This window comes from Eptatretus burgeri, chromosome 8 (assembly GCF_056783735.1).
Source record: "Eptatretus burgeri isolate ZD-2024b chromosome 8, Ebu_testis_v1, whole genome shotgun sequence".
Lineage (NCBI taxonomy): Eukaryota > Metazoa > Chordata > Myxini > Myxiniformes > Myxinidae > Eptatretus > Eptatretus burgeri.
This window is the reverse complement of record NC_140968.1, coordinates 90666180-90692701: the sequence shown is the minus strand read 5'-3', so window position 1 is coordinate 90692701 and position 26522 is coordinate 90666180. Positions and strand designations below refer to the sequence as shown.

Below are 26522 nucleotides of genomic sequence, written 5' to 3'. Positions count from 1 at the left end.
GTCAGTACCAACTGTCACAGCATGACTTTAAGCATGTTCAAGACCTGTTTTCTAAGATGTAAAATTGTGTGCCTCTGAGTGCTAGATAATCATGATAATGAATGTCATAAAAGATGAAAGGTCATTAAAGAGTTTTCTAAGGTATAAAAATTACTAATATTCATTGTCTGTATATCTGTAAATAAAAAAGCTGTGATTCAACTAATCAAATTTGTTCTAATTTATAATTTGCAATCACTTACAAAAGTAAAAATTTGTTCTAATTTATAATTTGCAATCACTTACAAAAGTAATCATTAGCATGTATTTTTGAATAAATAACATCCTTATCACTAATGTCTAATAAGAAGCATAATTTAGCCTCATGCGCACCCCTGCAAGTTCACCTTGTTTTGTACCAAGTGGGCCAAATTGCCATATTTGGATTCCTAAAACTAGGAGTATGTGCTTTCTAGAGACATTCTGAAATTTTGTATACCAGTTTATAAAATTCTGCAGTACCCCTTTCCTGGATAGTTCCATTTAAGATTTATAAACTTCTGAATATGAAAAAAGTGAATAATTATTATAAAACGTGCATGTAAATAAAAATTTATTTTACTATGAAGCCATGGGCGTTAGATAAAATTATTCGGTCAGTAGACACATCTTATATGAGGCAATCTTTAGAAAAAAATGAAGATCCTAAACCCTTTGCCACATGGTCAAACCAGGGGACAAAATTGGTCCATTTTAGAGCCCTCGGAGGCAAGGGCTTATGTTAAAACTTTTATAATTCATCACCTAACTGTATTATCCCAGCAAAAATGTATCTATGGAGAGATAATGACCCTATAATCACTGTGTTATGAGGAAAAAATTCAAAGTTGTTCCATATTTTCAGGAGGGCTCCTATAGTTTCACCTTATTTTAGCTCGTTTTGGCCCAAAAGCCATTTTTAGCTTCCTATAGAGTGAGAAATATGCATCCCAGAGGCTATCTGATGCCATAATTGAAAAATTTGGATGCCAATTAGTAAATATTTGCAATATTAACTTTCTAGAGGAGTCCATTATAAAATTATAAGCCCCTGAAGTTGAAAAAAAAATGCATTTTTCACATTTGGTATTTTTAGGGCCAAATTTCAAAGGTCTCTAGAGATAGATATTTTTTAAACTATGAGGAATTGAAAGCTAATCTTTTGCATGGTGGGTAGAGCCATATAGATCTACATTTAAGAATTTTTCCAGCAAAATCTGAGGAGGTGACCTGGGGACCCTTCAGTGAGTTGGCACGGAATGACCCTTTATACTTGGGTCCCCAACTTTGTTTCATGTAAACATGACAACAACAACAAAAAGTAAAGCATTCTGCCCTTGCACACGTACAAGGTGTTTTTTTGCAGGTAATTGTTTAAAAGTTTTTAAATCGCCCCTTCTTCTTCTTCCTCTTCTTCCTCCTTATTTCCCTTTTTATAACCAGAGGCCGAATGGTACCATGCTGCTGCTGCCTCATTACTCCACTGCTGTTTATCCCCAGCCAACTCTCTTCACTCTCCCACGACTCCCATGTTACTTACATCCCTCCTCACACAATCTTCCCATTTCATCCGAAGTCTATCTCTTACTCTCTGACCTTGCTCCCTCAACCTGTCCACTTTCTTTGCCCTTCTATCTTACTCCATCCGCACAAGGTGCCCAGCCCATCGAAGCTGGCTCTACCAATTCCTCGCTCAAACTCATCCTCACATCCAATCTCCTCCCTCAGTTCATCCACCTTCTTCATTCCCACTATCCTCCTGACCCAGTTGTCTTTGCAGAAGTGCAGCCTCTGTCAGTGCCACAGTCTTCAGACCGTAAAGGTCGGCTACCCCTATCTATCCGCATTTCTGCTTCTGAATTACCATCCTCGGTCACCGTTCCAACAAGACGCTCATGTTTTTAATTCACCATTAAATATAAAACGAGTGATAACAGCATTGATTATTACTTAATGTAATAAACCGTTTTTTAGGGGGTGAGGAGAATGCAAAAATCTGCTTATTAGCAGAAGTTTGACACATCCATCCATCCATCCATCCATCCATCCAGAGACCCCACTCTTTGCAGAGCGTTGGTGCTGCTGAAGCCGTCGCCTTGGCTCTTGGGCACAATCCTGGACGGATCGCCACTCCAACACAGGATACTAGCAAGCTGGACTTTTTTTGTTTTGTTTACAAGATGGAGGCTCGTGGAAGAGCAGCATAGAAGGGAACAAAATGGAAGGGCAGAAACACCAACAGCAGAGTAGAAGTGAGAGTGAGATCATGGGGAGCGGAAGAAGGGACACATGAGGATGAACAAATTGCAACATATCCAGAAGAGGAAGGGGAGGAAAGTGAGGATGAAACAGAAAAGGAACAAACCAACTAACAAACTAAAAGAGGTGAGGGAGTGTGAAGGGGGAGGGGCAGGGGGGGGGTTACAACAACCTGAAAAAAGTGAGTGTTAGGGAATAATGTCATTTGGGGGTAGAAGAGATCATGATGTACGGACCTGAGGTAGTGGTGAACAGCTGTCTTAAAGTGCTGGGGGGAAGAATGGGATTGAAGAGATTGAGGGAATTTGGTTCCACAAGTGAGAGAAAAGAGGAACAAATGAGTGGAGGTGATCAATGAGCCTGGATTTTGGGAGTTTAACAATAAGAGTATTACTGGCAGACCGTGTGCGCCCTGAAAAACCTGGGAGGCACACAGCCAAGATAAGGAAGAGGGTGCAACACCAAAAAGGAGGCAGTTGAATACAGAGAGGCCATCAACCTGTCTGCGATGTGAGAGTAACAGGCCGAGATACTCAGCTTCGTCGAGGGAGATCCCAATGATTTTGAGAACCTTGCTTTCCATGACATCAAGAAAGGCAAGGTGTGCGGCAGGGGTGCCAGCTCAAAGGGGAGAGAAGTACCCCCCATCAATCTGTAAATGAAGGCCTTGTAGGTTCTCAAAAGTTCAGATTGGCCAAGGAAAGACCATACACGATGAAGGATGCCCAGTCTGAGGCTGGCTGACAGTGAAGCAATTTATAATCTTGAGCCTAGTTGTCATTGCTTGCACCTCTGGTTCACCTCTGTTGTGATGTAATCTTCCTGAAAGCATTAATCCACAAGTAATTGCAACAACAGATAATTAAATAGTTACATTTTTTCCTCGGCAGAACCAATGCACAGTATCGAGCATGATGGTAAATCAGGATGATGATAACGATGACAATACTAATGGGTTTCAGATATTTTGTTTAGACAGAATTTTCTTGAATGCCATGTAGTTTTGGTGCATTGTAGGTGTTGAGAAGTCTGCAGGTGAAGCAGAATACTCTTACATGATTAGTCCAGCGCAGACGAGTAAGAAAATGGGGTTTTCAATGATGTTGTGAAAGATCCAAATGACAGCAGAGAACTTTGGGCTTGTTGCGGTCGTCCACACCTCAATAGCATCATATGGCACCTGAAGACCACGAAATGGACCGCAGGATTTTGATGGCTGTTGCCTGGAGTTAAAAAGCAAGACCATTCAAGGTTATTCAAGCCTTTGTCTACAGTAACCTCAAAGAAGCCTGAAAAACATTCTTCATCTGCAAACTTCAGGGTGATTCCAAGATGTCTGTGTTTTAAAGACATTTTGAACTATATCTTCAGACATCGTTTAAAATATTGCTTAATATAATTATAATGTCTAAGGATATAATTGTTTTCTAATTTGATGCTAGATTATATTTTCCAGTGTCTGATATCTGGACCTTTGATAAAAGCACAACATTCAGTATATATTAGGTGTATGCACACCATTAGCAAATCCACATTGGCGAAGTGAGCGAATAAAATGGATGCATTGGTTGTGGACGATTGCACACCAGAAGCAAAGAAATTGTCGAGCGACAAAATTTTGAAAATTTAATTACGTACCTCCGCTACCGACGATGGACGGAGGTTATGTGTTCACCCCTGTTTGTCTGTCTGTCTTTCTGTGAGCAGCATATCTCAAAAAGTTATGGACCGATTCAGACGAAACTTGGTCGACAAGTTGGGTGTTTGACGAATTGATTCGAATTTGGTGAAGATCCGGATGGATCCTGGTACTGTACTATAATGTTTAAGCGATTGTTCACCAATGAGAGAGAGAGGGCCAAAAACTATGTGGAGTACAGCACGATATTTCGAAGCGTTGTGGACGAGTTACGACAAAAAATGGTGGATGATTTGGGTAGTTGAGAAGAACAAGCCGATTAGATTTTGGTTCAGGTCGAGATGTCGATCCGGCCTATCAGTGGGATACACAACTGCAGTCTAGCGGAGGTATGTGCTCTACCGAGTGCCATTCTAGTTGGTTATATTTTTATTTGGCTGGCAGGATAGCCTACCAGGTACGCACACTCACCACTTAACTGTCTTGCCTGGGTTGTCCGAGTGGTGACCCATCCAGTATTGTAACCATAGCTAAGAAACTGCTGATTCTCTGTATGGAGCATGGTTCATGGATTAATTAATTAATAATTTTATTTGCGAGCATTGCTGTTTGCTTTGATCAGAGCCTCGTGATACTACCATGATACTACCACTTATTCACACAATAGTGTCCACCCAAAGAAATTTGAGTGAATAACCGGAAATCTCCAGCAATATTCCAAGCTGTTCCTTTGACATCTTGAAATTCTGGGAAAACCTCAGTGTATACAGTTTCATTTCTTGGACTAGCCTGTGGTACTCCCCAAATGCCCTCCGTCTTTGATGCCGCCTCCAACCTAGAACTATCAGAGGTAATGCAGCTGCTTCTTGGTCATCAAATTCTCGATCAACAGTGGCCAGATTTTACTTCCTGTACTTCCTCGTTCGGGTACAGGCTTTGGGTACTTTCGGAAATGACTTCATTGGAAATGAGCTTCTCAATCACAATTTGCGGGCTGTGTGCTAGCACTACTCACGCGACCATTCCTTTGTTTTTTTTTTGGAGGTGAAACCACTTGAAAAATTGGTTTGCTTATGCTGTATGCAGACCTAATGAAAATACTTTGAGCTTGCAGTATCAATCCAGAGCTCCACTTTTGTTCGGAGTAAAGTTTTTTTTTCTTTTTTTTTTCTTTTTCATAGTCTACATTTCATCCACGTACCTCCAAAGGATGAATACCACAGCGACTGCTCCAAAGAAGGCTGGGAAAAATTGCAGGGACACGAACACGGTGCTCATTTTCCTCGCCATCCATGGAATTGCAGGTTGTTGGCAATTCCTGAACAAGCTTTCCTGAAATGAGATATTTTCTTTCAGTCAAATCACGTGTTTCCGTTGATGGTTGTTTTTTCTGTTGTTACTGCAATAACTTTGTTTTCCAAATTTTTCAGTGAAGTGTTACCTTCTTAATGTAGAAGAGCAGCAACAGTTTTAATAACTGCACAGCCGGAAGTAGGGGAGAAAAAAAGGCACCCAACCTAAAAATGCAGATGTTCCATTTTAAGTCACACGTCCGATATGTACAAAAGGCAAGCACCTTGTTCAACTGGTTGTGACACGGGGCATTTTTGTCCGAACTTTGGGGGACTTCTTCTTTAACGGCCACAATTGTTCCCACGTTCTTGTAGGGTAGGCCGGGGGAAACGGCCCAAGTCTTCCACGAACCGGCTGACCAGGCCCGGCGTTCGACTAAGGTTAGGGCAGGAATTTGGAATTCAGCCATGGTGCCGGTGATAGTTCACCGTGAGATCTTTAACATCCACCAACTAATGTCGTCACATGAAAAAAACAGTTTAACGTCCATCCGAGGGACGGCACACACAATTGATGAATCACCCTGCCTGTGAAACAACAGGACGACAGTTTGTACCTGGGCCGAGATTCAAACCCAAGCAAGACAGCTTCAAGGCGAGTGTGCGTACATCCATGCCATGTTGCCCTCCTTTTGGGGGACTTCTGACACCGCTAATGTGGTGGTCGAGACAGTGAGCTAATTGCTGATATCCAAATTATTTTGAGCTCAGCCTGACTGCCCGTCCATCTTTCACACTGGAATAAAGCTCAGTCTGTTTCTGATGACTGTATGCTTATTGTGAGAATCCATTGACCAATCAGAGTTCATCTTTGACCTGACATCAGGGACATGAATGATCATGCTGCTTTTAAAATTGGCTCCTTTGCACAGAGACGCTTTTCTGCTGTGTTGCGTGGATTGAAGTAACGGCCAATCAAATGAGGTCTAGAAAATAACTTCTTCCCTCTCCTTCCTGCCTTTCTGCCGGTAGTTCTGCATCCGGTATAGATTTACATCACTATACTTTGCTGGATCGTAACGTTGAAATGCCCCAAAAACGAATCGACTGAAAAAGCACTTCACAAGTACCATTGACCATTGGAAGAGAGGGTACAACATGTATCCGGTGATACAGGTAATCGGAAATAATTGAAAGCGTGATTGAGGATTTACGACAATATACAATACAGGTGTAAATTAGTGGAACCTTGCCCTTACTCCCCATCTTATCTGAACATTATTTCTCCTTTCTGTTCCCTCTTGTCATTCTTTTCAATTCTCTGTCCTCTTCCTGAACCTCCCCACTTTGTCTACCCTTTCTGTTGGTTTGAAATTATCTACCCTATCCCCTTTGCATATGTAATACAGATGTAGTCCTTTGGCCACGTGGACATAGCATACCAGACAAGCGTTTGCCCGTAAATGAGGTCCAGTACGTTTCGGGCAATGTCAAACTCCGACCTTTGGGAATCTCTTTGTGCATAATTTTGCTGGCATCCACCAGTAACGAGTCTGTGAATTAAATAAAAAAAAAAAAAACAGATAAGGAAGGATGTGTGTGGTGTGTGTTAGTGTAGTCAAAATTCCAAATAATTAAAAAAATATATATTTGTGGATGTATGAGGGTAGTTCAAGGTTGGCATGGACTTTATTATTATTATTATCAGCAAATCGAAAACTACATGGAAGTTCATGAAACCACCGATTTGTCAAGGTATTCCCCTGCTACATATACAAACATCCCATTGATCTCGTGGCACCTGTGTGTAAACGTTTGACATGAGTCTGCAATCATTTCAGGACCCACACTTTGACATCCTATTTGATGCTATGCAGATTTTCCTTTCATTGATTCGAAGACACGGATATCACAAGGTTACGGGACAAAACTGCGTTGGGAGTTGATTTAACACTTCTTCGCTCATCTCTGCGAGAGCAGTACTGGACACATTTGCCACATTAAAATGTCCCACGATGAAGCTGGGTTTATGGGTCTATCACTTAACCTATCGCAGACAGGTCACTGGTTTGTCTGTGTCTTCTACCGCCTCCATTCTACTCTTGCACCCTTTGCTTTTTCCGTCCTCCGTCCCCTGCTCCCCATCCCTATCAGGTTTCTACTGGGTGAAACCCCCTTCTGGTGAAACTCTCAAAATCCAGAATAATTACTCTCCGCTTTTCTCCCACCTGTAGAATAAATGTCCCCAATCATCTTCAATCTCATTCTTCCCTCCAGATTTTTTAAGACAGCTGTCCACCACCGTAAAAAAAAACCATGTTCTTTTCGACCTCCATTGACTCTCCCCAGGATCAACTATTTTCAACCTTTCTGGTTTTCCTTCCTGAGAGTTTTGCTTCTGTATCCATCTTCTCCATCCCCTGTGTTCTCCCCTGTCCCTCATTGTTCCTCACCACCCTTATCTTCAAAGCATCTCTTTATTTTGTCCCTCAACCAGCCCTGCTGTTGTGTGTTTCTTCCCCTCCCTTTGTTGTTCGTTTTGTTCTGTTGCATCCTGATACGTTCTATGTTCTCGCTCCTCCACGAGCCTGGACTCTGTATATTATTTTCACAAAATACACGAAAGCAAGCATTATCGTGCAGTAAAGTCACATCCTGAGAATGCATATCTATCCCTCATCTACCCTGAAACAACTCGTCTCTCTTAATTGAAAAACAAGTCACTGCGATACTGTGCATCGACGGTTTTCCCACGTTCAAGACGTTCCATGTGAATGAAACTGTGAAGGTTCTAAAACACTTGCCATAACCTTTCTGGCTGATGACTGAACCTTTCGTTTTCTTCACAGTGGGCACCAACAATGTCTCCCTCCGCTCCATGCTGGCTTTCTTTGACTTCGGCATGAAATGATGGACCCAGGCCTCGTTACATGTCGTCTTCAATAAATCACCTCCATCCCTCTGGTGGTATTCCAGCAGCTCTGTTGCAATTATCACACAAGTTGTCTTTTGATCAAACATCACGTCCTTTGGTACTGATGTTGCCCTACACTAACCTTATTTAATTCATAGTGAGGATGAATGATCGTTTTCGCACTTCCAACATTGATATCCGATTCTTCTCCAATTTTCCTTCTTAATAAGCCGGCATGTCTCCAACATTCACAGTAATATGGAATTTCTTTAAAATTAATTATTCGACACATTTAGTGTTTGCTTGAGAGACGGAAGGTGCTTTGCACCTGAGAATTCTCAAGATAGCTCATTTCATGACCATTTTTATAACCCACTGTACTATGTGAACACAAGGTGGAAATACATGCATCAACAACTTTTGCAGACATCAGTCTCTCGGACGGTTTTGGCCAAGTTGGTGCAACTTCTTGTATAATTTGCTCAAAATAAAGTTTGACCAATTAACTTATTTTTACACTTTCTACAATAAATAGTCCATGTCGACCTTGAACCGCCCTCCAAATGATAAAATGTTTTGGCTTTACCCAAATATGTACTCGATTAGAACGGTGTCAACAATTAGGAACAGAAAGTCCATCACGACAAGTCTGTACAACTGTTGTCCCATTGTCGTCTCCCAGCACTTGATGAGAGGGTGGGGGGAAGGGGAAGAAGCATCACTAAGGGCAATTGATGAATGAAATATACTTTTATAATGCACACAACTTCTAGAAGATAAAACATAATCAGTGAAGGATTCCATTCCCAAACCATTCTGAAATAAGCAAATACCTGATTGGGTTCAACCGAGAGCTTCCGTAACCAATGGTAAAACAACCCAGCAATGATGAACATTTTCAGAATTATGTTCCTGCAAAATAAGGAAAATATTTTGTCAAAATGTACATCAAACACGTTTTACAAGAACTTCAAGTGACAGAAAATCAACAGAAGGTGTGGGTGTGTGGGAATGCAACACTCCATCAATATTAGCGGGCACAGCCCTTGCAAGACTGTGTCATGAGATACGTTGAGATTCTCATCAGAATTATATCATATCTCATGAGAAATGGTCAAGAGACGTTTTATAAGGGAGGAGAAGGTCATTCAATTGTGGGTTCAGAATGGTAAGTGTCTAAGGCACTGCTTTATGATAGAATGGTGGTTATTCCTAGTGGTTTCCAGGTACGGCAGCCTGTCCATTCCACCACCTTTCTCCTACCGATTAGTATAAAATGAAATTATGGTTTTTATCTTTATGCAGCTCTTGCATCTAGGTGACGTAATCAAGTTAAAATCTTTACTGTACACATTTCCAAGACCCAGCAGAATGGTGCAGAGACAGCACACCTATCGGTGTGCTGTCGGATCTGGTTTCCATTCCCGACCCAACGATAACTTGTCTGATGCTTTACAGACAGTGTCGTACTTGAGAAAGTGTGTCGTCCCTCGGATGGATGTCAAACTAGATGTTTGTCATGTCATCTAGTATTTGTATCATCGACCATCTGATGGCATTTATTGGTGGACATTAAAGATGCAACGGTGTACATCACGAAGAGTTAGTGAGTTATTGCCGGCACACTTACAAGTTCCTGCCACGTTCAGTCGAACGACAGGCCTGGTCAGCCGGATCATGAGAGACATTGGCGAAATAATTTCCCCAGCCAACCCCACAGAAAGGCTCAGGAATAGTTTTAACCATTAACTAAAGAGTTCACAGAACACCTCAGTTGAGAAACAAGGACAAATTTGATCGGTCGTGAAGACGTAAAATGCTGCATTATTTTGTGCAAGTACTGCGAAAGGGAAGGGTTTTAAAAGTGCCAAGAAGGCGATTTGTGTTATACATTGTTCAAATATTTAATTCAATTGAAATTAAATTTTAAAAAATTTAAAGGTCGCAGAAAAAAAAAGTTCTCGAAGTTTACCACCGTTGATGCAGAGTCTTTTACACCACCTTATTTAACACATTACATTAGTTCTTTATGCCTGTTGTTTATGTCCTTTATGATGTCCTTAACTAGAACGGCATTCTTTGACATCGCAACGTTGACCGACATGCCTCAGCCCACATTATTTTCGTCATTATACATACATGTGCAGCAAATTTGATTGAAATACCTTCAGCTGTTCCCAAGTATCAGAGTTTTAATTGACATGACCTTTGACCTTCGACCTTTGACCTCTTGAAGCCAAAATCTAATTAGTCCATCTTAACATCATAATATATACTTATACAAAGTTTCATCAAAATTCCATCACTGGTTTACAAGTTAGCGCCGTAACAGAATTTTTATCTAACGGGACCTAAGACCTTTGACCTATTGACCCCGTAATACAATCAGGTTGCCTTTAAATCATTATACATACTTGTACCAAGTTTGACTTAGATCCCTTCAGCCGTTCTCGAGTTATCGCAGTCACGAAAACCTATCACAGACGGACGGACGGACAGCCGGACAGCCGGACAGACAACCAAAAAACACAATGCCTCCAACGACTTTGTCAGTAGAGGCATAAAAACAGTAAGTTTTCTGTATGGAATGATTTTCAATTTTGTTTTACTGCCAGGCAGGCAGACAAAGTAAGAAAATGATCTCGCTCCTGTCTGCACACGTGCGATCAGGACAAATTCAGAGCCAAAGTACCGCTAAACTACAGACTTGTTTTCCGACTCGTGTTCAAAAGATAACATTCAATTGAAATTAAGTTGTTCCTCAATCATAAACGGACATTTGTCGACAGACAGACGGACAGACAGAAGTGAACCAATTGCTTAACTCCGCTTTTAGATTCACGTCCACGGGATGAAAACGAAGTCGAAGACAGGTTTCCCGGGCAAGCGTTTTGTCTTTAAAAGTGCAAGGGGCCGTTTATTTCTGGGACCAGACTGACCGTACTAGTGTAACGTAGACCCGATGGGCAGGCAAGCGGTACCCCTCTAGACCTGCCAGTCTGGAATACAGCAGGGGCAGAACCATGTTGAAGAAAGAGATTATGGTTGGAAGAACCAGGAGTCGTGCTTCAGCTTTCCAGGCTTTATCATCCTGATTCTCCATCTGCAGGAGAACCAATGAGCATTTAGAATGAAAAAGCAAATACTTAAAGTAGTCGTTACACTGGAATCATTGGTCTGTTGGAATTACCTTATCAAAATGTTTACTGTTGCCCATGATTGCTGGATAAGTTGTATAATAGAGACATCTGGAAATATCACATCATAATCAGCCCGTGCCCTGCGCAGCGGGAGATTGTGTTTTGCAATCACTTCTGTGTGTGTATGTGTCTGTCCAAGCCGTACCTTTTTTTTTTTTTTTAACCATTTGAGCATTTGTCATCAAATTTTAAACAAAGCTTTATTATGAGAATATGGAGAAGCTAAATTAATAATTTGGTCAAAAGGTCAATGTCACATAAAATCGTCAACTTTCATCCAAATGACCTGAAATTTAAGGAATTTGCACAGTGGGTCACTGAATTGATTCACCAATTAAAAGCTAGAGAAGATGATTGGTTTTTTTTAGATCGAAAGGTCAATGTCACCTAAAATCGTCAATGTTTCTTTTTTTGTTTTAGTTGTTTTCATGTTTAGCATACGGAAGGATAAGAAGTCCGAATGCAAAGTGGACACGGACGGACGTTGCATTTTCAGATACTTTCTGGTTCCTTTTTTAAAATCCATCTTTTGGTAGAATCTTACACTTTACGGAAAAAAAACTGCCGATCATTATTGCACATGCAAGCGACTTAATTCATGAAAATATATCTGTCTCTCTCTGTCCTGCTCTATGAGAGTGAGGCTCATGGAAGAGCAAGATTAAATTGACAATGGGGAAGTGGGGCAAACATTGGGCATAACCAGCAAGGAATGAGTGAAGCAGAAAAACTGATCACAACATTTAAATTACTCATCTACACTAATAAATGTCAGTGTGTGTGTATCAATGTGAGTGTCACCTCCTTAACTCCAAAACCATAAAACTTATTAGCGTGAAACTTTGCATGCATACTCCAAGGGAACTCCAAGGAAGAGCAAGAGTGAAAATTGGGTGTTTGGGTTAATTAAAACACCCCTTTTGAAGATAATTAACAGCCTTATTTAATTATATCCTTCATCAGGTGATCCTCAGCCACCGCTCCCTCTGGGGTCTGAAGCCACCATGTTTTTTAGCCTGCTCAACCACACCTTGACTTTGAACAGGCCGCAACGGTTTCTTAACGATAAAGTTTTTTTTCCACTTTCCTCGCTCATATTATCCTATCCCTGTTCATCATACTTTTGAATCGCTGTATATATCGCAATGCTTATAAACGCTCGCAGACGTCAGTATTCGTGGCTATATTTTCCGCACATGCCATCACCTCAAGAATCTCTTAAACTAAGCAGAATTACAACATTTAAGTTCCAGAATTGAACTTAGCAGCAGTTCCAACTGCTAAAAAAGTGTTCATTTGTCCAATTCGGACAAATATGATATTTCGGGCATCTCTAGAAAGTGTACGTTTAATATGTTAGTTCAGTGATTGCTAATCGTGTGCCAAGCAAGCCGTTCCTTATCAAACATTTCGTTGGAGTGCTTAAGCCACTTGGTGAACACTTCACAATATTCGCATTGTCACTGAATACTGTATATTGTTCGACTTTATCAATGTTCAAAGGCCACGCACCTCCGATGGCCCCGCGTTGTTCTGCGGTCACTTCGGCATACATAAATACAAATAAAAAAAGAAGGAAACATTTTGTTAACATCACAGCAGGATAGCCAAGAAGTACACACACTCGCTCGAAGCTCTCTCACCTGGATTCGAATCCTGACCCAGCTATACACTGTCATTCCAGTGTTTCACCGGCAGGGTGATTCATCACTGTGTGTACCATTAAACTGGAAGTCACATCTTTAGGAGTCCCTCCCCTCTCCCTCTCTCTCCCCACCCCCACCCCTCCCTCTCTCTGTCTATCTCCGAACGTATCTGGATGGTGGTTTTGCCCGGATAGTAATTATCTCTGCACATATCCGAATGGTGGTTATCTCTGTGTGTATCTAAATGGTGGTTATGTCCGGATGGGAGTTATCTCCACATGTGTCTGGATGGTGGTTATGTCGACGGACCCTCCCCTAACACTGTATTACCTTTCCCTCCCCTCACGCTGCCTTCATTTGATGTATCTGGACAGTGGTTATGCCCAGATGGTGGTTTTTTCCCCCCCACACGTCCAGATGGTGGTTTATCTTTCACGTATCCGAATAGTGGTTATCTCTGGATGTATCTGTCTGGACGGTGGTTATATCCAGATAGTGGTTATGTTCGGATGGACCCTCCCTTCACACTGCCTTACCTTGCCCTCCCTTCACGATGCCTTCCCTTGCCCTCCCTTCACGATGCCTTCCCTTGCCCCCACCCCCCACTCATGCTGCCTTCCTTTGCCCTCCCTCACGCTGCCTTCCTTCCCCCCACCCCTCTTCACTCCCCCCTCCTTCCTCCCTCCTCTCTCCCTCCTCTCTCCCTCCTCTCTCCCTCCTCTCTCTCCCCTCTCCCTCCCCTCCAGCAAAGCGACGGGTTGTATTTGCTCGTTAATAATATAATACACAATTATACAATCAGAGATATAGAATGTTTCTATCATAAAAGCTATCCAAGGAAGATACATGTTTAATGTAAGAAAGTTAAATGACATTTTTAATTCGGCGTCTTTGAGCCTTCTGCTGATCAATGTCAAACACAACTTGCAGCTCACCATGATTCATTCATTCGTTTGTGCAGCACGTGACTGCTGGTTTTAATCAATGCTTCAAGGGGCTCAGTGGGGGTAATGGTTGAAGCGTCTACTCTGAGTCTGGGTGGTCAGTGGTTTGAACCCGACGGAGTTAAACTGAAGACTTTAAAAATGACACGTGCTGTTTCCTTGCTTGCCACTCGGCATTTAAAAAGGATAGAGCACTGAAAAACAACCATACGTTGGCAACCATTGCTTCGGCTTAATGGACCTAATGGCTTCTGCCTGTGCTGAAGTTCCTTGAAAGAGAAAATGTATCATCCTATTGTAACGGTGAGCCAAGGAGTCAAATCTCCCACCCGGATGGTCACCAACTCCGCGATAGAGAGTCCTTGGGGCTGTGACATAGTCTACCGGGAAAGCCCAAAAGACCTACTTCGGTTTCTGACATGCAGTTTCTCCAATGAGTCTGCCACCTGTGATGTGTTCATCGGTTCAAAAGGACTGGGGGATGAGTGGGACCCTCGACGAACCACCATATTTGGACCCTTCAAGCAAGGGGTTTTCAGGCCAATTCCCAACGGCGGAGGCTTTACTCGCGTCACGGTTTACCATTCCCAATTGCGGACCATGTGCCAGGCCAACACTTCAATGGTGAAAAACAGGGTGAATGAGAGAGAAGGTGGGGGGAGGACAGCGAAGCAATATGTTCTGAACTTTCACTCCTTGCACACACGAATAATCTAGTTGGCTGACGTGACACCTTAAGGCCCACACACTCACAGAGACAGACAGAGGATGACGAGACTGAAAGAAACCTGTCTATGTTTGCACTTGGTGGTTGCGGTTGCGGTGGGAAGGATGGCTTCGTGTGGGAGAGACACGCTGCGTCCTGATCAGGGACCCAACTAGGCTTTTTGATGGGTCATGCCGCTTCCTCTCTGGTGCTGTTTTGGGGACATGGAGCTGGTCCTCACTCTGTTCCGACGTCGTAGTCGCAGCACTGATGCTTCCTTTCCGCCTTGGCATTTCTCTTGAGAACCATTTACCACAACCCTCCCGAGAAAGCCGCTCAAACTCGTCTCGTACAAAGTCCAAAGCCAAAACACTCTGATCCACATTGTGCTTTGCCTTCTTTAGATGTCAGTGAGCAAGCTTGGCTTTGAGATACTTATCGTCTCTTCTCGTTGGTGCCTGGGGTGACTTTTGCCGACAAAGCACCGAGAGGGCAGAGGGTGCAAGACCAGTAAGGAGACGGAAGAAGACGGAGAGACCACCGCCCTGTCGGTGATGGCGAAGTGATAGGCTTCAGCTTCATCACGGCGAAGATTCCAATGATCTTGAAGGCTTTGGCTTCCACGGCAACAAGCTGAGCAAGATGTGAGGCAGGGGAGCCAGCCCAGAGGAGAGCAGTACTCCATCAGGCTGCGGATGAAGGCCTTGTAGCTGGATAGGAGTTCAGGTGTGCCAAGGAAGGACTTTGCACGATGGAGGATGCCCAGTCGGCATGCTGGAGATAACTCATCTTCTCTTAGCAAATGACACCGTGGGATTGTTAACATCCACCAGCAACTAGTACTGAAAATTGGGTCCTTCAGTTTAACGTTCCTCTGATGGATGACACACACACACACACACACACACACACACACACACACACACACACACACACACACACACACACACACACACACACACACACACACACACACACACACACACACACACACACACACACACACACGTTTAAAAGTAATGCCTTCTATTCTTTTTCTCAAAAAGAGATAAAGATATTTGAATGAAACAAAGCACAGTACACACATTCGTTCTTTCTGCCATGGGAAGTTTTGTGACTGATGTCACAGTGCTACATTTTTTTGCTCGGTCACATTTTCATCTCTTCTCCAAACTTAAGGAACACTGTCATGGAGAATTTTTTTTTCTTCCGACAATGATGTCAAGGCTGCTGTGAATCACTGGTTACGTCAGTAGGATGCTCCGCTTTATTGCGACGGTATCACAAAACTACAAGTGCTTGAACATTGGTAAAAATGTGTGGACCACAGTGGTGATTATGTTGAGAAAGAAATATGCACAATACACCTCCAACTGTGATTGGTGAGGAGGCCAGATCGTATCTGGAACCACAAGTTCCATCTACCACATGAACACATTGTGGTTCACACACCAATCATGACCAGGAAGCGCCACCATTGTTTTAAGCAGTCGGGAGTTCCACGAATACTATTACTGTATTGAACTTCTCCAACCTGGACAAACACCGTGATGATACCGTCATGATGACGTCATGACTGCAAGCCCAGAATGGTCTTTAGCAGTGTAAAGATGTCAAGGTCAAATGCCGTCACCAAGCAGATGAAAATTGAAGCTACTGACTAGTTTCACCATTATTGGGGCTCGTCAGAGCAACACATCGCTGTTCCATCCAGTGAGAGACTTCGAAGCCTTTCAGCTTCTATACATGTTAATGGTACGCCTCTAATTGTGAGTGGTGAGGAGATCAGATCGTATCTGGGACCCACAATGGGACTAATGGAAGCAAGATAGAATATATATATTTAATTAATAGATGTATAGTAAAAGTGCTGGTTGATGTGTGACATGACAAGACACGTGTTGAAGAGTGTTTCAGCTGAATCCAACGTGCCCCCGCCATTAAGTATGTCCAGGTTGGAGAACTTCAATAATTGCACGAGTAGAACTTGTACATAGATGGCTTGGTTTAGCACTCTAGGCAAATGAGTTTGCCTCTGACAAAGAGGCTGTAGCTCTATCACAGACATGTGGTCTGCTGATACACAAGTACACCGGAGATGCACTGTGAGAAGGAAGACAGAGACAAAGTGAGACATGATGGTCTTCATTTGAACATTAAAACACCATACACAATGAGGTTACGTGATGCAAATGAATCTCTTCTTCTTCTTTCGGCTGCTCCCGTTAGGGGTCGCCACAGCGGATCATCCGTATGATCCGCATAGTGATTTGGCACATGTTTTTACGCCGGATGCCCTTCCTGACGCAACCCTGGTCGCCTCTTACGACAGAGGGATATGGTACACCTATTTTAACCGGGGTATACACCGGCCCAGAATACTGGTACTCATTTCGCCGACCTCGGAAGGATGACAGGCTGAGTCAACCCCCTGGTGTATTAATTCAGTGGCCCAACGGGGCTTGAACTCAGGACCTCTTGGATCCCAAGCCACTGCCCTAACCACTGCGCCAACACCAGGCTCACGTGATGCAAATGAATGTGCCTCCAAAAAAGATGCAAAGCGCTAATGATACAGGCTTGCCATTGGCTGATGTTAGAATAGCTTAATGTCATGAGGTCTAACAACACAGCTTTGTAATTGGTCTGCAGATGAGGCCCACCCTCTGCACCTTCGGGAGGAGATGAACAGGGAAAATGCTTTTGACAAAGGCTGGTGGAGGCACGGTTAACTGAGCTGTTAGGGTTACGATGAGCCAAAAGACCCCAAGGGCCCAAAAGACTCATAATACCCCAAGGACCCTGAAGCCCAAAAAGACCCCGAGAATTCAAAAGACTCGAAGGACCCAAAAGACCAAAATGACCCCTTAAATCCTTTAAGACCGCTTTGACGTTGAAGATGCTTTTAACACTTTAGACACCTTTAGATCCCTTCACCCTTGTGACCCTTTATACCCTTTTGACCATGAGAACCTTTAGACCTTTACACTGCTGAAGTCCTTTTAAACCCCTCAGACATTAACACCATTCAGATAGATTAGTTAGCTTCGACCCTTGACCATTTAGAGCTTTAGACCACTTGGACCTTTATGTATTATCTACTAGCAAATACCACCCGTCGCTTCGCTGCCGGGAATACTGAAGGGGGGAGGAAGAAAAAGAGGGGGCAAGAGGGAGAGAGGGGTGGGGAAGAAAGAGCGGGGAGAGTGAAGAGGTGCAGGGGAAAGGAGAGAGGAGGGAGGGGAGAGTGAGGAGGTGTAGGGGAGCAAGGAGGGGTGGTGGAAGGAAAACAGTGAGAGGTAAGAGGAAGGGAAGGCAGATGTGTGGTGGAGCAATAATTACAATTCACACCGTTTCATCAAAATGATTCTTCATAGAATACCAGAGAAGAAGGAAACAAAATAGTGTCTGAAATCCATTTTCTACCGGTCATACTATAAACATGGCCCAGAGACAAACACCGCCAGGACACGTCCAGAGCCAAAACCCGCCGGACGTTTCCGGAACCAAGCCGTCCAGACACATCCAAAGACAAACTCCCATCCGGACACATCTGGAAACAAACTCCTGTCCAAAGACAAACTCCTGTCTGGACAAGTCCAGAGACAAACTCACGTCCTTGAGTAGCTTTCACCAAAAAGCAACGTTTCATTTATACATACGTTTCAGGGATATATTCACAAACATTATTGTTCATAAACAGCTGCGTTTGACGGGTCGAAAAGACATTTGGCTTGATAATTTAGAAAATATGTTAAGACGGCGACCGGTTCGGAAATCAGGTGTTATTTCACAACACCTCGCTCAGCTGACGGAGCACGAACCACTCGCTCGGGATGACCTAGCGCGATACTGCTATCGACAATGGGTGCTTGGCATGTGGCTTAAGCACTCATGCAAAAAAATTTCCAACCCAAAAAGATTGAAATTTTCCAATAGTAAAACATTAATTTTTGGGATATTCTTCTTTGAAATTTTCTTCAGCTAACTTTCCAAGGTAGTGATCATGCGACATGTTCCATCCATTGGGACCATACTCTGTGCAGAGCATTGGAGCTGCCGAAGCAGTCTCCTTGGCTATTGGGCACAATCCTGGACAGGTCGCCACTCCGACACAGGATGCCAGCAAGCTGGCACTCATTTTGCCAACCTCAAAAGGATGACAGGCAGAGTCAACCCCACCTGGTATTAATTCAACAGCTGAGTGGGTTTTGAACTCGGAATCCTCAGATTCCAAGCCTACAACCCCAACCATTAAGCCAACACCAGGCATACAAAAGAGCTGCTGCTTAATAATGCAGAACAATCCTGGAGACATCACAAATTTCAATTAACTGTGAAACAGACATTGCAGAAAATCTGCCATATTGCCTGCTCATCTGAGCACGTGTCACGTGGTACATCGCTTGGGGGTCCGTGCAAACGTTATAACTTTTTTTTTGTAACATCCATTTTTCACCAGATTTGCTTTGCTTCCCTATAGAGCACCTCATGAAACATCCAAAAATACAGACAGATCTGGCAGATGTTATGGATCGGCAGTCCCTCTGAGGGACAGGGTGTGAGGTCCAGCAGTGAATGCAATAAATCATATCGCTCAATGAAGCTGGTTAATTTTGGCATGTTACTAAAGTTTTTGTTAACTAAATATAATTCTCCAAACAGTTGAAAACGATAAGTTTAATGCTTTGGAAATTTCACAGTTTCTTGTGGATCTCTGGAGAAGGAGGGAACATAGCCTTGCTTGCTTAAAGTAAATAGGTATCTGGGCTTGGTTATAAGACTCGTTATTTCTTTAAAATATGAGATTTCACAACAGATCGACACTTTTTTATCCGGACAATATCCAATCCTCAAAACCAAAATAATATTTTCATGATATGCTTTAATTAGTCCTTGAGAGTAGATCGTGGAAAATCATATCATATAATGGATGAAATCACTCCAAGCTCCGAATTTGAAAACTGTAGCACCGACAAAAGCGTCTATACAGCAATTCATAGCTATGATGAACAGGCATTCGATATGAGTGAGGAAAGCGAAAAAAAACCCACTTTATCGTTTAGAAATCATTCTGGCCTGTTCCAAGTCAAGGCATGGTTGAGCAGGCCAAAAAAACATGGTGGCTTCAGAGCCCAGCGAGGTTACCTAGGATACGCCTTAAGACCCCATTGGGAGTGGTGACCGTGGATGTGCCTGATAAAGGTTACAATTAAATAAGGCCGTTAATTATCTTCAAAACAGATGTTTTAATCAACTAAAACACCCAATTTTTCACTCTTGCATTTCCTTGGAGTTTTCTTTGTATGCATGCAAAGTTTCAGGCTGCTAGGTTTCATGGTTTTGGAGCTATGGAGGACACACACACACACACACACACACACACACACACACACACACACACACACACACACACACACACACACACACACACACACACACACACACACACACACACACACACACACACACACACACACACACCTATGAACACCATTGTCTCTCATTCAGTCTGTCTGTCTGTCTGTCTGTCTGTCTGTCTGTCTGTCTGTCTGTCTGTCTGTCTGTCTGTCTGTCTGTCTCTCTCTCTCTCTCTCTCTCCCCTTGGTCCTTATGCACGGCCACATCATTTAAGTTACAAACTACAAACTCGGGGTACAAATATAACTTTGATAACTGTGTGTGTGTGTGTGTGTGTGTGTATGTGTGTGTGTGTGTGCGGTGGGAGTGGGGGGGGGGGACGTTAATAAATTATTAATGTGAATTTGGACCGTGTCGCGCCACCTGGTGGCGGTGGTATTGGGTATTATAATTTCCATGTTTACCTTGATGATGTTGAGGTTAAAGCACTCGTCACACAGGTAGATGCGTCCTTCACTTCTACACCCCTCCCCCCTCAAAAAACAAACCAACAAAAAACAGAGGAGCCTGTCTAAGCCCGTCATCGTGTGTGAGACATTTTGGGTGGGAAGGGACATCAGGCCAAATGGGGGGCACAGGTGGGGGAGGGGGCATGGGGGAGGGGGGCATGGGGGAGCGGGACATGAAGACAGGGACAGGGAGGGTGGGGGTAGGGGGTATTGGTTAAAGCACTCCATGCACAGTTAAATTTGTCTTCCTTTCCTCCTCCTTCTCACACGAAACTTTTGGCAAACAGGTCGACTAATTGGTCCGTCAGCATTGCGACTGGTAGGCTCTGCTCGACTAATATATAAAAAACAAAGCTTTTTGTTGGTTTATGCATTCGGATCCTGCAGGAACCAGTGCGGCCAAACATTGCATGGTGTCCTCTTTAATCCAGAGGAAGGTCAAGGGCTGTTTGGATGAAAAGAAAAAACTGACCCCTGATGAAACCAGATAATTGGCCATCAGGCCTTGATGACGTCTTGTGCTTATACACTGCCTGCATTTTTTTTCCCGGGAACGATCGAGTAATATGTATTTTGAGGATTGTATGTTGAGATTGTAGTGATTTGTTGTCAACAACACAAATTCAATCATTACGGTGTTTACACATGCACTTAATATGAAAAATATTGCTTTACACAGGTTTATTATAACACCTCCATGTTCAGATCTTGAGTGAGTATGTTGCTTATACCCTGCCTTGGTTTTCCCGAGGAGCGATCGAGTAATATGTTTTGTGAAGACCGTATGTTGAGGTTGTCATAATTTGTTGATAACAATACAAATGTAACTATAAGAGTATTTCATTGAATTTCCCCAGGAAATACCAGATACTTCAGCTAGTACATAATAAATATCAGCTTTTTATATCAGATGAGGTGGATTGTGAAAAATCTTGATATATTTCATGAAGTGGATTGTGGTTGCATCCTCTAAGCAGCTAAATAACTTGGGTAAATAATCACGCTCTTCACTGCACAACTTTCCATGGCCGCTGTTTTAAACAAAATGAATTGGCACATGCAGCTGAATATATCAATTGTTGTCATGGGGATATTTTGTGAAGCATTCCATTTATCTATTCATTTTGCATATCATATATATATATATATATATATATATATATATATATATATATATATATATATATATATATACATATACACATATACATGGCATCTATGAATGCATTTGAGTTGCTAATAAATATACAAGTCATACCTTTTCTGATTTCTCATAGAGGAAAAAGATGACAGAACAGCAGCCCAATGCGGTGCCCAAGTAGATAAGCCAAATAGCAGGTCGTACTGTGAGTTTGTTCACAAAGTCAACCCATGGGGAGTGTTCTTTGGTGCGATTTTCAGACAGCATTTCCTGCAAAAACATCAACTACATATCAAATCTACGTGGTTATGAATTGTCAAGTCCGTAGCCTGACATAGACAGACAATGAATGACATGTTCAAACCCTGATCGTGTGTTTCACACCAGAAGTAATGTTAACAATAATGAGGATGCAAGTCCTCATCGAGGACAGCCCCAAATTGCACCATAGAATGGGAGGTGCAGATTTTACTTTGAACAAATAAATATGAAGATGGTAACAGTGTATATAAAAATAAATATTTATAGGTTGTTTGGAGGTAATGTGATGATAAAGTGTATGGAAATAAATTCGTAATTAAAAGGAATGTAGGTCGTGGAATGGTAAAACATATATAAATAAATAAGTAATTAAAAGGAATGTAGGTCGTGGAATGGTAAAACATATATAAATAAATAAGTAATTCAAGGTTGTATATCAGTTGCCGTGACAGTAATGTGCATGTATATAAATTAATAATTGAAGAGGGTATGCAGGTAGCGGTGATAGCAGTGTATACAAATAAATAAATTAATCAAAATCGCATGTTGACAGGACAGATGGTGTGAACATAAATACAGTGCTGATACAACCCCCTTTCAAATTTTTCACCTTTTGTTGCCTTATAGCCTGAAATTAAATTGCGCTAAATCAGAATTTTCCACATCATAACCCACAACTTCCAAATGAAAAACAAATTCGACAAATTTCAGAAAATTAATTAAAAATACAAAACTAGAATATTGTTGCGGGCCGGAGGTTTGGTGGCGAGAACGACTACGAGGTGGGGGAGGTTACGTCGTCTCCCACCAGACTCTCCGGAATTGTAGGCCGTCCCTCTCGGATAATTCCGCGAGGCCGCGGGTCGCTTAACCGACCGTGGACGCCAATACCTCCACCGCGTAGCGTAGGGTCTTTTTGTCTAGAACCAATTTACCTAATTAACTACGTGGTGTTGTCTACCGGGGAACCACACCCTCAGTATGCCTTGCCCGAACCGGACCACTCTACCGACTACCAACTGCCAACTCCCTTTCCGGTTCGGATGCAGCGAGCGGATCTGCCAAGGTTGTACCGGCTCGAATGAACGGATTATCGGGCATAAAAACCTGGCTAAAACTCAGATCCGAACCATGCTGGACCAATGAAAGAAAGGACAGAAACGAACTGGGAACATTTCTACAGTAATTTATTTACAATAAAGAAGACAGAGCAAGACTTATCATGGAATATACAAGCAAGAATTTACAATGTTCAAAAACACTTATAGAGTTTATACTTACAAGACAGGCCCACACACTCAGACGTACACTCAGATCATTTATTAAAAGACCCCCGCAGCCAGAGAGGGAGAGACGAGCTGGGGGTCGCAGTTCACTTGGGTACCTGCATGTTGAAGGGAGGGGTGCTCTGTGGTGCGGCACCTGTTAATGGTTGTGCGGTTCGGCCCACAGTCACACGCGTGGGGCTCGTGCCCGTGGAGGAACCCGAGCGGAGCAGTCGGAGTTCCAGGGTGGAGATCAGGGTCGCGGACGGGACCCAGGAAAACTCCAACGAACACCACCCAAATGCAGAACTCCACTCGAACGCCCCAGACTCCAGCTCAAACCGCACGACGCACACCAACCAACTCAACTCCACCAAAAAAACTTACACTCTGAGGATCGCGTCGTATTTTTATGGACCTCCCCGAACGGGGTGGGGGCTCTGTGGAACAGACGTCACTGTCCGCCCTGATTGGACAGGGTCTTCATGGGGTCCGCCCTTTCTGGGCGGGGCCTCGGCCAAACCGGGAGGCCCGCCCCCCTCCACGCATGTGGACTCATCAAAGAGAAGATCCAACGTTGAAAAAAAACGTTTGTAGAAGCGCAAAGGAACGGCAGACTGGACGTTTTTGCCCCGTATGCTGTGGCCAGCGAGGCGAGGGTTGCAAGCGCTGGAAGGTAACGTGGTTGGTTATTGGATGGTCTGTTGGATGAGTTGTTGGATGGTCTATTGGATGGTCGTTAGATGAAATAACCTACCTAAAAGGACATCGCAACGCACACCTTTGATTCTCCCACTAGACAAAAGGAAGGGGCCTGTCTCATATGTACTTTATGGAATAACTGACTCTTGGGACATCTGTATGTTTGAATGCATATGGTTTCCAGATCCCTAACAATATCTTGGTTGGATAAGTGTCCACCCTCCTCATAATAGCAATTGTAAATTAGCTCAGGTGTAACCAATCACCTTCAAAATCACACACCAAGTTAATTTGCCTCCACCTGAGTTAAATTGCAGTGATTCTGATAACTTCAGAATAAAATCAGCTGTTCCTGGAGGTTTCATCTGCAGGGTCATGCATTTCACAGCAACGACTCAACCATGAGAACCATGGAGCTTTCAAAAGACCTCTGGGATCAGGTCAGGTCAGGTATGGGAGCATGTGCCAGAACAGCGCGTCGCTGCGTCCACTTTCCGCCGGTACTCCAGGGGCCTCCGTCTGGCCATCCCCCAGGCAGATGCCAGGCCCATCCCCATCTCCTTGAGATGATGGTCAACCTGCTGCAACCATGAGGCACGTGGTCGGCCCACTGGCCTCCTCCACTCATGAGACTCCCTCGCTGAGAGAATCTGGTGAGCAGGATCAGCGTCAGGAAAACGAGCCACATGTCCATACAGCCGCAACTGACGCTCACGGACTATGCAGGTAACAAATCTCATCCGAGTCTCTCTCAGCAACTGCTCGTTGGACAGAAAATCCGACCAGTGATAGACAAGGATTCTCCAAAGAGACCTGGTACCAAAGGAATTAAGTCTCCGTCTCAGATCCTTGGTCAGAGTCCAAGTCTCGCACCCATAGAGCAAGACTGGAAGTACCAAGGACCTGAAGACTCGGACTTTCGTCCTCCCGCACAGGTACCGGCAGCGCCACACCCCATGATCCAGTGAATCCATGATTCCCCAGGCCCGACCCAGACGTCTATTGACCTCTGACTCGCAGCCAGCAGAGACATGAATATCACTGCCAAGGTAAGTGAATCTCTCCACGACCTCAACATCCTCACCACAAACAGACACAGACAGGACAGCACCATCCAAGATGTCACGAAAAGCCTGGATCTTCGTTTTGACCCAAGAAACCCGTAATCCCAACGGCTCCGACTCCTCATTCAGCACCTCGAGGGCCCCCAAGAGGATGTCTAAAGTTTCCGCAAAGATGACTGCATCATCTGCAAAATCAAGGTCCGAGATCTTGACATTGCCAAACGATGCATCGCAACTTGATCTCTCCGACATCCTCCCTAAAATCCAGTCCATACAAGTGGTGAAAAGTGTGGGGGCAAGTACACATCCCTGACGAACTCCAGTAACAACTGGAAATAAGTCAGAGATGGTACCACCACACTTCACAGTACTCTCAGTACCAGAGTAGAGTTCAGACATCAGATCGATCAGTTTTGGTGGCACCCCACGAAGACCAAGAAACCTCCAGAGGACATCCCAATTCACTGAATCGAACGCTTTACAGAGATCAACATATGCTGCAAGCAGCCCCTGCCGAAACTCTCGTTTGCGTTCGGTGAGGACACGAAGTGCAAGGATACGGTCAATTGTTGACCTCTTTGGTGTAAAGCCTGACTGCTCTGGATGCTGGTGCTCAAGCAGATGGTGGCGAACCCTATCAAGAATTATCCGAGCAAAGACCTTGCCCGACACTGAGAGCAGCGTCACCCCTCAGTAGTTGTTGCAGTCTTGGCGATCACCCTTCCCTTTCCAGAGAGGGACAACAAGGCCCCTCTTCCAGTCAGTTGGGATGATGCCTGTGTTCCAGGCAGAGCACAAAACTGCATGCAACGACACGAGTGCAGCATTTCCACCAGCCTTGAGAAGTTCAGCATGGATGCCACAGATCGCTGGAGCTTTGCCCCGTTTCAACTGGTTCACCGCAGCCCGTGTTTCCACAAGCGAAGGTGGGGTCCACTATTATGATGCAAAAACACCTTGGAAGGCCAAGTGGTCTTGGAGATTCCACATTGCCTAAATTGAGCGATGACAAAAAAAAAAAAATGCGTTTTTTTTTATTCCCAGACCACCATTTGACATTGACCTTTATTAACCCAGAGCGGTTTGATGTAAATCAAGTGTAAATGCGCCTTGCTCTCGGCTATCTAGCGAGGGCAACTTTATTCTGATCACACAAAACGTAGTCAAGTTATGGTGAAAAATGTAAAAGTTTCTATAATCAGGTCATGACCTTAAAAATTTCGTCAAAGTCAAAATAAAGTAGGTCATCCTCGATGACTTTGTATTTCCATTATTGATGTAAAATTTCATTCCGAAAGTCCTAACCGACTCCGAGATACAGCTCGGACTTTGGCAGAAAACAAAGGAAGGAAAAATAACCGAAAACGGTGGTTTAGTACTCCTCGGGATTTTAGAAAGTCTGAGGCACCATTAAAAATTGGGGGCACTAATTGTCAAAACAAACCCAACATAAGCCTGCCCGCATCGTATCGGGGAAGGCTTAATTACCAACCAATTATTGGGGTATTGTCAAATGTGAAGAATCGTCGCATGATGATTACAACTGGCTTTGACGTCGAGTCAAAGTATATTATCATGGTCATTTAGAGAAAGACAAATAT

General features: G+C 43.5%; 1 protein-coding gene across 9 annotated transcripts in view; it reads right to left on the bottom strand.

The window, feature by feature from the left end:
• LOC147022258 (transmembrane channel-like protein 6) overlaps nt 1–26522 on the bottom strand; it is a 76273-nt gene that overhangs the window by 6444 nt on the left and 43307 nt on the right. For 7 of the 9 annotated variants that reach the window (XM_085892955.1, XM_085892956.1, XM_085892950.1 and 4 more), the window contains exons 8-15: nt 21747–21899; nt 11062–11225; nt 8956–9034; nt 8709–8806; nt 6651–6761; nt 5358–5433; nt 5118–5248; nt 3333–3500 (exon numbers count right to left, since the gene is read on the bottom strand). In XM_085892955.1, the coding sequence (XP_085749081.1) occupies nt 3333–3500; nt 5118–5248; nt 5358–5433; nt 6651–6761; nt 8709–8806; nt 8956–9034; nt 11062–11225; nt 21747–21899 (980 nt within the window). The remainder of the gene's footprint in view (nt 1–3332; nt 3501–5117; nt 5249–5357; nt 5434–6650; nt 6762–8708; nt 8807–8955; nt 9035–11061; nt 11226–21746; nt 21900–26522) is intronic. The other 2 variants (XM_085892958.1, XM_085892959.1) reach the window with 2 other exon arrangements.